At 46.7% G+C, this 17,545-nt stretch overlaps 1 protein-coding gene across 2 annotated transcripts in view; it reads left to right on the plus strand.

The window, feature by feature from the left end:
- The window catches only part of MINDY4 (MINDY lysine 48 deubiquitinase 4), a 115,276-nt gene that overhangs the window by 37,249 nt on the left and 60,482 nt on the right, over positions 1–17,545 (plus strand). For both annotated transcript variants that reach the window (XR_013829643.1, XM_079931069.1), the window contains exon 6: positions 15,533–15,591. Coding sequence is in view for 1 of the 2 variants with exons in the window: in XM_079931069.1 (XP_079787195.1) it covers positions 15,533–15,591 (59 nt within the window). In the remaining variant the exon portion in view is untranslated. The remainder of the gene's footprint in view (positions 1–15,532; positions 15,592–17,545) is intronic.

Here is a 17,545-nt window from a genome sequence, read left to right on the forward strand (position 1 = left end):
AGTGTGTGTGTGTTTTCAAAAAAATCTTTACAACTTACTTCCTTCATCTAAAAAATGGGATGACATACCTACTTTTATGTTTATGTTATCTTTATGTTATGAAGAGTAAATGAAATAATGTATGTAAAGCATTTGGCCCACAGTAGCTGCTTTAATAAATACTCGCTTTCTTTGCTGCTGTGTAGTTAGCCCAAGCACGCTGTTTCTTGAATGGATGGACGTGTCCCTGAATAAATGAACATTGTGTAAGAAAGGGGTGGGAAGTGAGATTAGAGGCAGATTATACAAGATGGTGATGGTTAAAGAGAAAAGTTGAGCCCCACTGTGTGGGCTACAGCCGAGGGCAGTGAGGAGTGTGGGCTGGGTTCCCTGACTCAGGCACGGAGCAGGCCCTCCTCCGCAGGGCATGTCCACCCTGTGCACTGAGGGCCCAGGTGAGGCGGGGGCCACTTGGATGTGCGCTCCCGCCTTTCTTTTTCTTCAGAAGTTCTCCGGAGGCCAGGCCTGGACGGCGGGCTGGCACAGTGAGCTGCCCTTGCCCGGGCCCGCATGGCTGTGGTCCACGCTCTCACGGCTTCTACTCCAGGCCTGGGGCTTCATTAGATTCCTTGGTGGAGTGTAGGGAAAGGGGAAGTCCATGATGGAGGATGGCGTTCCTAGAATTGATGATGACGCTTCCTTTGCTCCCAGTGTCACTTTGTTTGGCCTTCTCCCTTCTTCTTTTGAATGAGGAAAAAAAAAAAAAAATTGAGCAAACTAAAAAAGTCATTGACAGAAACCAAACCAAGAACCCGTCTGGGGACTGGAGGCTCTTTTGCAAGGCTTAGAGCTGCCTCGTTTTTCTTAATCACCTCCTCATGGAGCAATGACACATTGAGTGTTCATGTTCCAGAAGCTACTACCCAGAGAGCAGATGAACTTATAAGGGCATTTCAACAAGTGTCTAGGAGCCAGTGCCAGGAACTGCCGAGGAAATCCAGCCACACGCCTCTACAGCTCAGAGCCTCTTCACCCCCCACCCTACACGGTGTATTAAAAGAAGAAGAGAGAAGTTGGAAGTATCCATGTTAGATAAAAACCAAAACAGGACCTGGCCCATTAAAGGCATTATGAATGACGTATCATTCTTCTTTTTCAAGAAAATAACTCCAAAATAGTACACTTGTCAGACGCAGGAATCTGGGAGAGCTCACACAAGGATCCTGGTTTTAAAAAGTGTTGTCCGACCAATAACCCCCCATGGATTGTGGGAGGCTGTTACTGTTCTTAGGAGTTAGGCTGACGTAATATCTGCAACTTGCTTTCAGATATTATATTTTTTTTCCAGCAAAAAAAAAAAAAAAAATGTGTGTGTTTGTGTGTATTTGGAGAGAGAGAGAGAAGGAGAAGTAGAGAGGGAAAGCAAATAAGGCAAAATATTAACAATTCGTCCCTGTAAGTGAGGGGTATGTCAGCGTTATGGTATCAGTCCTTTCCATTTTCCTGTAGATTTAACACTTTTCAAAATAGAAAGGGCAAGTATGTATGGAACAAATAGGAAAAATGAAGTCAATAGGATCTATTTTTTGTCTCTCAGAAAAGATCATGAAGAACGTAATAGGGTCATAGTGGGTCACTATGGAATGGTGGCATCCGGGTGAGGTGACGGTACAGACACAGGCTAGCCCAGGAGACACCGAGGAATCACCCCGACACAGCCCCTTCCTTGTTGTATATGGGCATCCTCGAGCCCTTTGACCTCCAAGGAACCAGTGGCTGTGACAGAAACAAGAGCTCATATATGTTTTCCAGTGGCACAGAAAGCAGCTTCGTTTGGTGTCATCCTGGTGGGCACTGCGAAGCCCATTCCTACCCTCCCTCACCAGATCCATCCTCCCCCACCCACGCTGTTGCACCTGGAATGCGCACACCCACAGCCTGGCCGCATCTTCCCGCTCCATACCTTCCGGATGTTTTCTCGAAACTCACAGTTCCTTGATTACACCCACATCGCGAAGCTCAGTGTGACATTTCCAACAGGAGACTGCCGGACGTGGGTCCAGCTGCTACACATGGTTTTTCTATTTGTCCTGGAAAAAGCTCCAGATACCTTTGGTCAAAGCTCTTCCCGTTGGCCGTGCTCCTTGGGACCATTGCTCGCCCACACGGTCCAGCAGGGGCTGCAGTCTGCAAGTCCCTGCACGTCCACCCTGCCAGGGATAGGTAACCTTGGCAGAAGGGAGTGGCCTGGAGAAGCAAGGACTCCGGGGAGGGGGCGGGGGCGGTTGGAGGGCGTGTGCTTTCAGTCTCCTGCCTGTGTTATTTGCATTTAGATCCCTAGAAACCAAGGGAGTCAGAGCCTTGCCAAAGGGCTTCATTCCACTTCTGCAGAAGTTCCACTATTAAGGAGAAAAGAGAATGTGCTGCTTTGATTTTTCTTTTTCTTTCCTCCTTGCAAACTCACATGGAATATTGTTACCTCTTAAGGATCTGGGAAGGAATACTTGCCCTGTGCTAAAATTCTCAGTCCTCAGGTCCTGACTTCTTTGTGAGGTGGGTCCTGCGCTCCCCTGCTTTAGGGCTCATGGAAAGTTCCAGCACAGATTCCCCACCTTTGAGCAGCTGTGCTTATCCACATCCCAGCTCCCATTGAATACCCGCCCTGCTAGGCTCTCCACCTGAGAAACCCTCATTAGAGGCAGGGGTGGTAACCCCAGAGGGGTGGGGAGGAAAGGCTTCCACACTCTGGTTGGTACCCGGGGACCCTCGCACCTCATTTCAAGTGCAGACACTACCTGGAGAGGCACAGGGAGGCCACCTAGCTGGCCCAGGGACACATCTAATTTTAGCCCAGGGTGTGTGTGTCCTGACGGGGGCCTGCTCACCCATGGAAATCCCACAGCTCTCCGGTTTTATGTGTGTGAGTGCTGTAATGCTCAGAGTTTGCAAAGCTCAATTGGGTTTAAAGCAACATTTCTTTCTCCTTTTCCTAAGAAATGCCCAGAAAACAATCAGTCCTCTGTGTTTTTGGTGTAAGTCAAAATTTCCTAGAGATTCCTTTTCTGTGTGTGTGATGGGGCAGCATGGGGTGGAAGAAAGGGGACCTCTGTGAGCCAGTCTCGGCTGGACCTTTCTCTGTACGAACTTAGACAAGACAATTACAGGGTGTCTGGGGTGGAGGAGACTTCGGGACATCTCTTGGTGGGTCACTGGGAACTCCTGGATCAGCCAAATAAAAAAGAAAACAAAAGAACAAACTCCTTGGGTCCAGGTTCAGATCCAAACGTTGTGAGCCTGAAACTTACACAGTTTGGGTGCCTCTTGAAGACAAAGAATATAAACTTACCTCATTTTTGTAAATTTGACAAAAATAGAAGACCATGCCAACATGTGCTAGGGCCTCTTGGAAGGGCCTGTGCAAGGGAGGGTCCCTGAAGCTTAAGCCCCATTAACTTCATGGTAAATCAGACACTATTCAGGTTGTTATTATTTTTCTGGCTAAGTAAGAACATTAAAACAATTTTGTAAAATTTAAATACAGATGTAATCTTGAAAGAAAAGTCCAGCCTTTGAAATACATAAATTAAGCCTCAGGGAAGAGTCACAGTATTGTATGGTCCCCGTTTGGCCACGGGTCTGTGTGCCGTGGACTGGTTTGTGTTGGACCATTTTCGATTTTCTGAGCCTCAGCGTCTTCAGTTTTGAAAATAAGGCTAAAAAGTGCCTTTGCTACCCCACACACAGGCTTTCTGTGAGAAGTAAATTAAAAACTATGCTTTCAAAGTGCTTGGTAAAGTAGAAATAAACACCCAGATAAACAATTCCTATTGGAAGGACAAAACTTAGAACCCTTAGAATGTCACAGAGAAGACAGTGGAAGCCCAGGGAAGGAAGGTGAAGATTCATCCACGTCTGCTGGGGGAAAGACAGGAGCTCCGGAAAAAAGTTAAGTGTACGCCTCCGCACCCTTTCTAAAAGTAAACGCACCCCCGTTGCTTTGTCTTCAAAGTGGTATGAAGTTAACCTCGGACCCAGACATATTGTTTCAGACTTGCTGCTTATGGCTCTTCTATTAATGCTTATGCAGGGGAACGTTTTGTGAGTTTAAAATGAAAATATTTCTTCCCAGAAGTTGTTTTACGCCACCCTTTGGCATATTTTACCAAACAGAACCTGAGTGGGTTTAATGTTTAATGGGACTTGGAAAAAGCCGGCCTCTCTTGTTGGGACAGCTCCTTCCCTGGATGCGTTGGGCTTCACTAAGGCAGTAAAGAGCAGTCATGGTGCCAAAAAGCAGTTTCTCCTAGCAGCTAAGTAAACATCTTCGCACAGCTTTCCAGTCCACGATGGAAACCAGCGGCAACTCTTACGGAATGTCTTTCAGGCGCACGTTAGAACCTTCCCTTTTATAACTCCAAGTGTGACTTTAGACTTCCTGGGACCCGGCCAAGGTTGTAGAGGCAATCCTTTCCATCTTGCGCTGTCACAGGAGCCTCAGAGAGGGCGGGGCCCGGGGGAATCTTTGTCTCTGAGGGAACCATCCTATTAGGCCCTCACTCCCCTGCCGGGAGCCCTCATCAGAGGCAGCCTTAGCGATCCCACCTGCTGGGTGTGCAGTCTGGGGTGCACACCAGGAGGGGGCGGGGCTCACGGCGTGGCCCGTTACCACCTCATGTCTCTCACTCCATCCCTGGTCACTAGGCTCATCCTGCATCTCACAATGGCTGGGCTTGGCTGAGCTACGCAGCCAAGTGCTGGTGGGCAGAGCAGAGGAGGCGAGACCAAGAGGAAGGAAGGTCGTGGCTAGCAACACTGTGCTTGGTGAACTGCACAGTTCGGGTGAATGAGTGGTTGCTCAGTGGGTCTGTCCGTGTCCCAGAGGTGTACTCCATAGAGGCCACTTGTCCTTCAAGAGGGTATTTTTCTTTTCCTGGAGCCACCTTTTCGCCCCCTGTTGAGCAGTGCCTGCCTCTCAGCACCCGTTGCCATGTGGAGCTGAGCTCAGCCGCACCTGGGAAACTGCAGGCTGAGAGAAGGGCAGAGCGATAGGAGCTGGAGGAGCCTGCAGTCCTGCCAGTGTGCGTCCCTTACGGGAGGAGCGACCAGCCAGTCCCAGTGCATTCTGGGTCTTAAGGAAACACAGTCAGTGGCTCCAGCGTCCAGCACGGGATAGATGAAAATGAGCTAAGGTGAGAGTCTGGGGCCTGACATTCTACTTCTGCTTTGCCCACGACCCAGGGGTTCTTGGTAGAAGCTCTGCCTTCCATTCCCACCCCTGCCAGACTAGACAGTGTGGGTTAGCCCTTCCATCCCTTCCAGAGGGATGAGCCTTATCTAGGTGAACCCTGAGTACTCCTCAACTTCCAGAGGGAGCATCCATTAAACACCAGCTGTATGCCAAGTTCTCGTGCCAAACTTCAGTAACATGAAGGAAGGGCACAGCTGGTACAGCTTTGTTTTGCCAGTTGTGTGCCCATGCAGGAACCCTCCCAGTCTGATAACCTGGTGACCGGGGTAAATGTCTTCTCTGTTCCTGAAATGTGCCAGAAACCAGCCCAACTCAGGGAAGGAGAAATGTTGGACTTGGTTTTGGATCTTGCTCTAGCTGTGCACACTTCTGGCCGAGGATGTTTTCCAAAGCCTGTGGGGAGGGGTGCATACGGAAGGAGAGTTAAGCTGATAAATCGTCACCCTCAAAGAACAATGGTTCAGGAGGCGAGAGTACAATGTGTGTTCTCTCCCGCTCGACAGGCTGAGCCGAGTGCTTTTCCAGGAGGATGCAGGGCCATCAGGGACCCCTCCCCTCCCAGTCCGTGCTCACCGGGTGACCCCTATCTTCGTCCAACCTTTGTCCAACCCGGATGAGAGAGTCTTGGCTATGCGGCCCAATTCCCAATTAAAGTTTTTCACTAGTTTCAGGAAGATAATTTATTTGGGCCGAATTGCTCAGGCAGATTGCTTTCACAGTATTCCAAGCAGAGCACTTTCTCACAGGAAGTCTCAGACTAGGCAGTTCCAGTCAGGTTTTCCACATCCTTAAGAGAAAGGAGAGAGGAAAACAAAAAGATTCCTTTCATATGTTGACGGTCAACAGCTGGAGAGCTGGCAAGTGCCGGGTATAAACCTGAGATCTGTGCACTTGATGACTTCTTGATAACCCAGCCCTTAATGAGACCTCATGTTCTTTGACGGCTTAGTTTTAAAAATGCCTGTGGATGTGACAGCCCAGGGAGGTGGAGCGCTTCCTGCGGCCGGGACTCGGATCGCCTCGGGCTGAGCACTGGGCGGTGGAGACACGGGAGGAGCCCCCTTGCTCCCTCCAGAGCGCAGTTTCCTCATCTGTAAAACCGAAGGTTATGGCAGGTGGCTCCTGAGCGCCTTCCAGGTCTAACTCACCGTGATTCTGTACCTCGTCCTCATCTGGGGGAGCTTGGCTGAGCCTCTGCAGGAAGCCAAAGGGCAGGAAAGTTGAAATCTTTTCTTCTCTGGAGAATTTTTTTAAAAGTTCTTTTTACATTAGTTTGCCGTCAGGGATCCACCTCACTGAGGCTTACCCCTCCCGAAGTTCAGTCTTTGATAAGAGCCTTTAATCACAAGGGTTGTGCAGAGTCACTGTTGGGAAGGCAGGGAAGGAACACGACACAGCACAGCCGTTGCTCCTAGGGCGCCTCCTAGGTGCCTGCCAAGCGCACAGATGGCCAAACAGCGCCTGCGGGTAGGCATGCGGTGGGCCCGAAGAGCTGAAACCCAAAATCACTGGAGGTGATGGCCGTTGCAGCTTCACAAAGATGATCCTGGTCAAAGGGAAGTTGAGACGTGAGGCAATCAGTCTATTGCCAGATGATGCCAGTCTTCTCTGGCACGAGCTGGACCTGCAGCTCATCTGTCCAGTTTCGGTATGTCCACTGACAACTGCACAGCCCTCTGCTTCATTACCATCGAACCTTCTTGTTTATTCCAAAAGGATGTTCTTTTTGAAGCAGGGTAGTAGAAAGAGTGGGGAACCTGGGTCAGGAAACCTGGACTCTGGCCCTGGGGTTGCCAGTTTCACTTGTCTCATTATACTGCCTCTAGCATATCTCTGGTATAGTTCTGAATCTCGTGGGATAATGGACATCCTCATCAGGCTACTGCCTCCAGTGGGGAAGCTTCCAAAGCTTCAGTTTTAGGATGCTCTGTAGGCTTCCAATATGTACATATCAAGTAAAGCAAAACCCTTCCCTTCCCTTGAGCTTGCTAAGTTTTTATTTTTTTAAATTTATATGAGTGTTTATTTTTATCAAATACTTTTTCTTCATCTATTGAGATTGTTTTACATATCTTCCCTCTTTTGGAGAACTTCTAGGTTTTCTAGGGAATTATTAGATTTTCTAATGTCAAAATATTCTTGCATACCTACTCGGTCAACATTTTTTTAAACTCATGGCTGATGAAGCGGTCTTTTATTTATTTACTTATTTATTTAATTTATTATTTTTTTTGTGGCCTTTTATTTTAGTTCACGGTTTTGCACTTACGTTTACAAGTGTTAGGTTTTTGGAATCAAGGTTATACTTGCGTCATTAATCATCATCATCTCAGCTAACACATAGTAATTACTCTGTCGGATACTATTCTTAGCATTTGATATATTAACTTGTTGAATTCTCACCACAAACGTTTGAGGTAGGACTATTATTAACCATTTTACAGAGGTTCACGATGGCTAAATTTTCATGTTGAATTGCTCCTTTTGTTATTCTGCAACAAGTAGGTTTATCACTAATAATGCTTTTTATCCGAGAGTTTATTTTTATCCGATAGCGTTTAGCTACATTTGCATTTAAATGGTTGGCATACAGGTGATATATTTTTTCCCCATGCTTTATTGTTTTCCTTTGTGTCATGTATCATGTGAAACAGCATATTGCTAATTTAAAAAATCAATCTGAGTGTGTCTGTCTTTTAACTGGCAAGTTTAATTTATTCACCTTTATTATAGTTACTGATATACTTGAATTCATTTGTCCTGTTATATTTTACACGTTGATCTTGCCATACTCTTCCTTTCTTTTTTTTTTTTAAAGATTTTTTTTGATGTGGACCATTTTTAAAGTCTTTATTGAATTTGTTACAGTATTGCTTCTGTTTTTTGTCTTTTGGTTTCTTGGCTGTGAGCCATGTGGGATCTTGGCTCCCCGACCGGGAATCAAGCTTGTATCCCCTGCATTGGAAGGCGAAGTTTTAACCACTGGACCGCCAGGGAAGTCCCTTCCTTTCTTTTTCAACTTAACCATTTTAAAGTGAACAATCCAGTGGCATTTAGTGCATTCACAAATTTGTGTAACCACCACCGCTACCTAGTTCTAAGGCATTTTCTTCTCTTCAAAGTAAAATCTCTTCCTATTAAGTGGTTTCTCCCCATTCCTCCCACTCCCAACCCCTGGAAACCACCAGTCCACAATATTTCACATAAATGGAATCATATGTGACCTTTTGTCTCTGGCTTCTTTCACTTAACATAATGTGTTTTTTGGTTTTGTTTTTTATAAATTTATTTATTTAATTTTATTTTTAAGTCTGCATTGGGTCTTCGTTGCTGCACGTGGGCTTTTCTCTAGTTGCGGTGAGCAGGGGCTACTCTTCGTTGCGGTGCGCGGGCTTCTCATTGCAGTGGCTTCTATTGTTGCAGAGCACGGGCTGTAGGCACACAGGCTTCAGTAGTTGTGGCACGTGGGCTCAGTAGTTGTGGTGCATGGGCTTAGTTGCTCTGCGGCATGTGGGATCTTCCTGGACTAGGGCTCGAACCTGTGTCCCCTGCATTGGCAGGCAGATTCTTAACCAGTGTGCCACCAGGGAAGCCCTAACATAATGTTTTTGAGATTTATCCATGTTGTAGCATGTATCAGTACTTCAGTCTTTTTTATGGTGGATTAGTATTTCAATGTGTGATGTGTAACATTTTGTTTATCCACTCATCCATTGGTGGACATTTGTGTTGTTTCCACCTTTTGGCTATTGAGAATAGTGCTGTTATGAAGGTGTGTCCCTTCATGTTTTCAGTTCTTTTGGGTTTATACCTAGGAGTGGAATTGCAGGGTCATATGTTAATTCTATGTTTAACTTTTTGAGGAACCGCCAGGCTGTTTTTCACAGTGGCACTTTCTTGTGAATTAACTGACACGTGTTCTTCTTTCTTCTGCTTTCTGATTTGGAAGTTATATACTATCTTTTTACTCTTTTAATGGTTACTCTTAAATTTTGATCATAATTGACTTAAAGTTTTAAGTTTAATCACTATCTCTACCCCCTCAAAAAATGCAAAGATTTTAGAAAGCTTTAATTCTGATCATTTCCCCTTCCCAGGTTCCCTGTTTATTGTTGTCCAGTATTATCCCTTTGTTTTTAACTCCCCCAGATTAGTTGCTATTATTTTTATTGTCAGCTCTTCTTTAGGTTTATCTAAATGTTCACAGATTGCTTTTCTGCCATTGCTTGCTGCATCCTGCTCTTTCTTTCTGGGTTCAGTTTTCTTCTCCTGAAGTAAGTCCCTTAGTCATACATTCAGTGAAGGTCTGTGATGGTAAACTTTTTTAGTCTTTGTCTGAAAATGTTTTCATTTTGTCCTTACCTTTAATATTTTGAATACTGAAGATGTCTTTTGCTAAAGTAATTGTTGTTTATGGATAATCTATCTACCTTTTCTCTAAGATTTTTCTCATTGTCTTTGGTATTCTGGTAGTTTTAAGATGACATATCTAGGTGTGCATTTACTTTCATGTGTATCATTTGAGACTTATTATGTTTCTCTGAGGATTCATGTCTGGTGGGTTCTTAGCAATTATCTTTTCAATAATCTCCTTTCTCACATTCTCTTTATTCTTTCCTTCTGGGACTCCTTTTAGATGTATATTGGACTGAAAATTTTTTCCCTCCATGTCTCTTACTTGTTCTTTCATATATTTCGTGTCTCTTCTGATGGAGTTGCATTCTTCACTGTATCTAATCTCCTTTTTTAAGTTTACCAGAAGTTTCCCCCAACTTTAAAAAAGTTCTAACCCATAGAAAAGTTGAAAGCATCGTACGTGAAACCTACCTTCTGCAATTCTAAGATTTTTTTTGCACTTGTTTTCTCTCTCTTTCTTTCTCTCTCCTCTTCTTCCCTCCCCCACATTTTTGATGACTGATTGAAAGTAAAATTCAGATATCATGGCATTTCACCCCTAAATATTTCCGCTTGCATCTCCTAAGGACAAGAACATAACCACAGCACCATTATCACATCCAAGAAATTTCACATTGACTCAGTGACATCCGCTAACATAAAGCCCATAATCAAATCTCTCCGAAATGGCTCCAAAGCGCTCTTTGAGACTTTAGTTTTCCAACCCAGGATCCATTTAAGGTTCACTCATATTTGGTTGCAATGTCTCTCTAGTCTCTTTTACTCTCAAACAATTTCCCTCCTTTTTCAGTTTTTCATGGTGGATGTAGGCTTGGTGTCTCATAGAATGACCACATTCTAGATATATCTGTTTCATTATTGGATTTATGTCAAACAGTTTTTGGCAAGGACAATACATATGTGATGTGATGTACTTCCCAGTACATCACATCAGGGGCACGGTAACATCAGTTTGTTTTATTTTTGGTGATGCTAAGCTGGGTCAGTCCATTAGGGTTTTGCCAATCTCTCTGTTATTGGAATTAATGAGGAATCTGTAACTTTCAGACCATATGAATATCCTGTGCCTCAGAAACCTTTTAGCCCATGGTTTGAACATCCATTGGTGATCTTTTCCCATATTAGGAATTTATAAAATCACGATTTTCTAACTTTTGTCGTTTTATCATTCCTTTTCCATTTATTAGTAGTTGACAGTGTTTTACAGAGAAGAGCTTTCTGTTATCTATCCCTGCCCTCCTTCCTCCTCTAGAAGCAGACTCGTGGATTTAAAAAATATGTATTTGATATGCTATTTTCCATCACCATCATTATATGCCCCAGAGTTTTCTTACTTCCGTGACTGTATTTGCTTTTCAGAGTTGCCCATTCTTTTCTCAGAGTGTCTATTTCTTTTCGCATGATTTCCATTCCTTTTTTAAAAAGTTCCCCTACTCTCTCTAATTACAGCCTCTTTTAGATTGCTGTTCTATTATCTCAAGTTCTTAGGAACCCTACGTACTGTGTCAGCTGGCTTTCACTTACGGTGGATCGTTTTCTCACATATTTAACAGTTTTTTGTTTTGAGCATATTTTCAGTGGGACTTAAAAAAAAACAACAGCTCTCCCTCCTCCGGGGAATCTTGTGTGACCTGCTCTGTAGAAGTGCCCCCAGATGATTTTACATGGCTCGAGTTAAGGTGTGCTGGCATATCACTGGCTCGGGAAAATTGTATGTAACTTTCTTATGTTCTGGATTCTTGTGCTGTATGCGTGGGGTCCATTCACACTGGCTTCAGTGTTTCCATCGAATAGAATATATAGTAAGTGATCAATATCTTTCTTCTCATGGAATATCTTTCTTTTGTAATCATAACTCATTTAGCCAAGTATCCAGTACCAAACACAGAGGAAGGAGCATCTCCTTGTCTGATTTTAATGCTGAGAGCCGGTGAACTGTTCTGAGTGTTGGGTGTGTAAGCAGTTGAGCATCTCCAAGAATAACGGGACCCAGGCACGTCAATCCTCTCAGAGCCCCTGCACCTGGTCATGTTCCACAGCGAGTGGTCTTGCTCAGGCTTTCCCCAAGGTACAGATGAGGCATCTGATACCCACAGAGGTAGGTGACTTGCCCAAGGTCACTCAGAGTCGGGGGGATCAGAGACAAGAACTCTGGTCTCTGAGTGGCACTTTCTACCCACCCAAGACCCAGTGATCCAGGGATTGAGTCCTGGCCCTACGTAGCCCCCGGCACCTGCGATGCCCTGGCCCTTGCCCCTCCCTTGGGGGCAGAAGAGGAGTTTGGCTGGGAGGTGGAGACCTCAGACCCCGCAGGCAAGCGCGTGTTTACAGCCTGGCTCCGAGGATTTATTAGATGCGCACTTGGACACACGCCTCCAGGTCATATGCACAATCGCATTTTTAAAAAGTGTTTTGAATCCTTGATTTATCTTTTTGTCATTGTTTTTCATAATAGTTTTCACTCAAAGGCAAGAACATGCTTTTAAACTGACCTTTTAAACTTTGTAATGCTTATGCCACAAAGGGACACATAAAAGGAACAATAGGGCATTCCCTAAGTGTGAGCATTCCCGAAGTCTCCTCTGGTGAAGAGATCTATGGGAAACGGCACAAAGCATCTGAGCTGGGCTCTCGCAGCTGATGGATGGCCTCAGGGTGGACGTCTCATGACCGGGAAGAGGCCCAGCTGTACCCTACACAGCAGGAACATCATCCCCGCCCTCTCCTCACGGGCGTGGCCATCCGCGTGCCCCTGCGGCTTTGCCCTTGGGAGCCAAGGGGACAACTTGGGAGGTTTGGACTTTGTCTCCTGGTCCACAGGAAGCCATGGAGGGTTCTGGGTAGGGAAGGGAAGCATAAAGTAGAAAACAGAGCAACACAGAGCATTTGGAGCCAGGGGCCTGGGTTTGAGCCCTGACTCCGGCACCTCTAAGCTGTGTGACCCGTGTGAGTCACCTAGCTTGTGTGAGGGTCACTCTGGTATTACCCATGTATGGAGCAGTGGCTAGGTGCTGGGCACGCAGGATACAGAGGCAATCAAGGGGACCTCACAGTCCTTTGTTCCTCCGTGATTGTTTCTCTTACTGTGTGTATGTTTCCCATGGCTGCTACAACAAATTACCACAGTTTAGTGACTTAAAACGACATGAATGTATTATCTCACTGTTCTGGAAGACTGAAGTCTGAAATCAGTTCCACTGGGCTGCAGTCAAGGTGTTGGCAGGGCTCGTCCTTTATCAACTGGAATCTGTTTCCTTGCCTTTTTCAGCTTCTAGTGACCACCCGCATTTCTTGGCTTGAGGCCCCTTCTTCTGCCCTCAAAGTGCATCACTTCAACCTCCGTTTCCATCGTCATCCTACCTCTCTTCTGTGTCAGATCTCCTTCTGCCTCCCTCCTATAAGGACACTTGTGATTAGGTCGCCCCCACCCGGATAGTCCAGGCTACTTTCTTACACTTCAACATCTTTAACTTAATCTCATTTGCAAAGTTCTTTTTGCCATATAAGGTACCATTTTCCATTTCCAGGGATTAGGATGCAGATATCTTTGGGGACCATTATCCAGCCTACTACAGCATGTCACAGTGCAATTTATGTCTGTTTATTGTACGCAACTGGGTCTCCCTGGGGCAGGGAGACAGCCCTGCTGGACAGCTGCCACGTTTGCTAAGTGAGTGAAGAAATGAATGAATGCATGCTTTGCATTTGAGAGGAAGGTAACATTCCAACGGGGCTGTAGAGGATGAGTGTGAGCTTGCCAAGGGATATCCTAGGTGGAGTGAGCAGCTTGTGAAAAGGTGTGGAGGCGTGGGCTGAGAAGTTAGCGTGGAGGACGTGCAGGTGGAGTGGGAGAGCGCAGAGGGAGGTGATGCTGGGGCGGTAGGTAGCCAGGTCACAGGCAGCCCAGAGGGCACACTAATGGGCTTGGGTTTTGTCTTACGAGGAAGCAGTGTATGTCATGGTTGCTGCCATCATCTTCGGAGCCATTGCTTAGGTTCAGATCCCTGTGCTGCCACTTATATGCTGTGTAACCCTGGGGAAATTACTGGACCTCTCTGAGACTCAGTGCCCTGACTATTTCCTAAGGCTCTTTTGAGGAGCAGATGACTTTTGATGCTTGCAAAGCACTTAGCACAGTGCCTGCAACAGTCAAAGGAATCAGGAAGTATTTGCCGCCGCTATAATTGCCATCATTTTTTATAAATATCATGTCTCTTGTTGATGACGATGTTGGGGAACCTTTGAAGAATTTCAGCCAGGCCGTGGCATGGTCAAGTTTGCTTTCTAGAAAGATGCCTTTGACACTCGTGTGAAGATGTGGGGACCAGCACCGGGTGGGGCATCACACGGGGGGTCAGGAAACCAGTTAGGGGGCTGTGAGAATGATCTGGGTGAGAGACGAAGAGGCAGAGAGCAGAGATGGGTCCAAGAGAGATGTTGTTGCCATCAGGGTGTTCCAGAGATGTCTTTTCTGCTGATGTTCCCAGCTCAGAATGGTGCAAGGTGGCTTTTAGAGACCATCTAGCACCTGTGCCTCCGTCCTTGCTTTTCAGACACCTTGCCTTAGTCTCTGGGTGAAATAGTGACACAGGGGATGGAAGGGATGGGACTCAGGTCCTCGGCTTTAGTGGCAGTGAGGATGGGGGTGGGGCGAGGGGTGGCTGGCTGGTGGAGGCTTCTGATGAAAGTGCAGCTCCTTATTGCTGGGCCCTGGGGAGGGGGGCACAGTGTCTGTGTGCCCCCCCTCCCCTCTACATCCTCCTGCTGCCCCTCCGTGCCTTAGCTCCCCTTTCCAGCTTGTTCTCTCACCATTCCCCACAAGAACACTTGCAGAATCCTGGTAGCCTAGGGGCGTAGGAATTTTGTGGCTCTGAGTTGAGGAAAATGGGCTCAGCTGCGTGGGGGAGGATGAGGGGCCGCCTGGGAGGCGGGTGGAGGAGCTCTGTGTTCCAGCGCCAGAGGAAGAAACCCGGAGTCCAGAGCAGGACGTGCTCAGGGATTCGGTACTGCGCGTCCTCCGTGGTCTTCCATTCACGCCCCTTCATACATCTTCAGGAGGAAGCCAATTCAATAGAACCTACTGTGGCAAGATTATGATTGTTACTTCAATCATATCTTAGCCTGCAAGGATGTTGGAGGAAAATATATTTCAATGCCACGTTCAAAAGAGCTGTCATTTTTAACATTGTAAATGAATTTTTCAAGAGGGTGATGTAATGTTGTTATTTTTAATACATTCTTTTTAAAAAATGATTTTACTTCAGTTCAGATCGATGCATGCTGGAGGGAAAAAAGATCCAAAGAGAGCTGAAACACAGGTGGGCCCTTTAAAGAAAGCTCTGTGTGCACATCTCTGAATTTACAAGTCAGATCACAGTGTGTATTCTTTGGTGCATTCTTGAGGTTTCTGATAAATGGCTGCTGATAGCTTTACAAGAAAGCTGGGAGAAAGGAGACAAACAAAAAAATGAGATAAGAAAATCTGTGCAGTGATTGCAGGAACTTGTGTGTGTGTGTGTGTGTGCACGTGCACGTGTGAATGTGTTTCCCAATGGTATTACAGTGGCATCAGCAAATTAGCTTGCATTCGGTTCTCGGGAAGTGTCAAACTACAGGGTCCATCGACCTATGTTGGTTGGGGTGTGTGTGTGTGTGTGTGTGTGTGTACAGAATTGAAAAGCGCCCCAGAGGTGATTTGGTCCCATCCGATACGGAACCTGTGGCTCAGTGAGGGAGAGTGCTGGTGCAAGGCATACACAGAACCGGGCCAGAGCTGGAGAGAACCCACCTCCTGAAGCCCCATCCAGTACTCCTCCCACTCTTCTCTGCTGTTTGCATCTCTCTGTCATTCTCCTATGGTGCATTGACATTTCCTTTTTTTATTTCTAGGAGTAATCAGTTGCCAGCATCCAATAAGGTCGACGGTGAGCTCGGTGTGCTGCAGCTTGGTGGGTACCACTGGGGCCTCGGTGCTGTGCCCATCAGGGCCCAGGGGGTCTTCATTTGGTCTGCCTGGGAGGTAATGGGTGGTAGCGCTCTCTGCTGGCCTGGGGGTGGGGCTCCTTTCTTCCCACCTGACCTCAGGAAGGAGGGGCTGGCCCGGTGAGTAGAGCAGGCTTCTTTCTTTTTTGGTTGATGTCCAAATCCGTCTTCCCCTGCCTATCTCTCCCGAAGAAGTCCTTATAAGAAGTCTGGACGTTTCTACATCCACACTGGGAGAGAGGGGGCAGAAAAGCCTTTTCTGCATTTGCAGGTTCTTTTAGGGTTACTCAGAACCTATAGAAGTCTCTAGAAGACAGTGCTCAGTCAAAATATTAGTATGTCTCTGCCTGGAGAAGCCTATCCTTTAAACATCTTCCCCCACATATCACTGAGGTGTAAAATACAAATCGTGAGGCACATCAGTGCACAAACCTTGAGTGTTCAGCTCAGTGCCCTTTCACATGTGTATACATCTGTGTACCTCCTCTGCAAGATCTAGATAAGAACATGTCCATCCACTCTTTCGTTTTGAAGCCATCTTTTTTTTTTTCTCTCTCTTTCTGGAATTCTCCACTCTCCAAAGACTGATGGGTTTGCAGGACTTGGCAAAAGCCAAGAATAGAATAAAGGAGGACAACCAAGGACCAGACACGAAAGGACGAGGCTTGAGTGCCATTGACCTTTGCTCTCCTCCTGGAAGCCAGCAATTTACCTGTTGGACCATTTTGGCGTACAGGAGCTGAGAGCTGCTCACACCCTTTTCGTCTCCTTTTAAGCACTCCCTTCAATATGAAGGAGGAAAGCAGCTCGCCCTTTAGAAGTGACTTGTGTGAGACATGCTGACAGTTTGCTTTGATGAAGTTGAAAGGCAGGGGCAGGCCTCCGAGTGATGGAGGCAGGGGTTTGTTTATTCTGCTTAGTTCTTCTCAGAGGTAAGAGGAGTTCCTCAGAGGTTTGTTTTTTTTCGTTTTTTGTTTTTTTATTTTTGTCTGCGTTGGGTCTTCGTTGCTGCGCACAGGCTTTCTCTAGTTGCGGCGAGCGGGGGCTACTCTTTGTTGCACTGTGCGGGCTTCTCATTGCGGTGGCTTCTCTTGTTGCAGAGAAGCCACGGGCTCTAGGCGCGCGGGCTTCAGTAGTTGTGGCACGCGGGCTCAGTAGTTGTGGCGCACGGACTCAGTAGTTATGGCTCACAGGCTCTAGAGTGCAGGCTCAGTAGTTGTGGCTCACGGGCTTAGTTGCTCCGCAGCATGTGGGATCTTCCTGGACCGGGGCTTGAACCCGTGTCCCCTGCATTGGCTGCACCGCCAGGGAAGCCCCCTCAGAGTTTTAATCATCAGAAATGGCTGGTGGGATCATTTGGCCCACCCAGGAAGGGGCAGATTTCACTGGGCACACGGCTGTGCAGCATGAAGGCCGGAGCCGGGAAGGGCTGGCATCTGAAGCCTTTCTGTGAAGCGCTTTAAGATTTTCTAATGAAAGCCACTCCTGTTTGGACATAAAGTTCCCGGCCTTGGGACCCCAGAGGGCTTCTATTGGGAGGAAGGCTTTTAGCAATTCTCTCAGAACCAAGCTGTTTGAAGTGTGTGTGCCTTTTCCGGAGGGAGGCTGACCCCTCTTTGCCGGTGGCTCAACTGACAATTTAGAGAAGACGACGGAGATAAAAGATAAGAGGGCGTGCAACCCAGTCACCCAGAGAAAGGGGAAGAGTAGTTTGGGGTGGGGGGTCAGAAACAAGGAATAGCATTCCCTTCGCCATCCCAACTCATCTTTCTTTGGTTCAAGTCAGCAAACTTTGGTTAGCATTACACGCCTGGGCACATACAGGGCTGTCAAAGGCACTTTTCATCGCTGTGATGAAAAGTGGCCTTGCCTTCTTGGAGGGTGGGGCTGGGTGAGACGAAGGAATAGAGGTGACCCCTG

This window comes from Stenella coeruleoalba (genome assembly GCF_951394435.1).
Source record: "Stenella coeruleoalba genome assembly, chromosome: 9".
NCBI classification, from domain to species: Eukaryota; Metazoa; Chordata; class Mammalia; order Artiodactyla; family Delphinidae; genus Stenella; species Stenella coeruleoalba.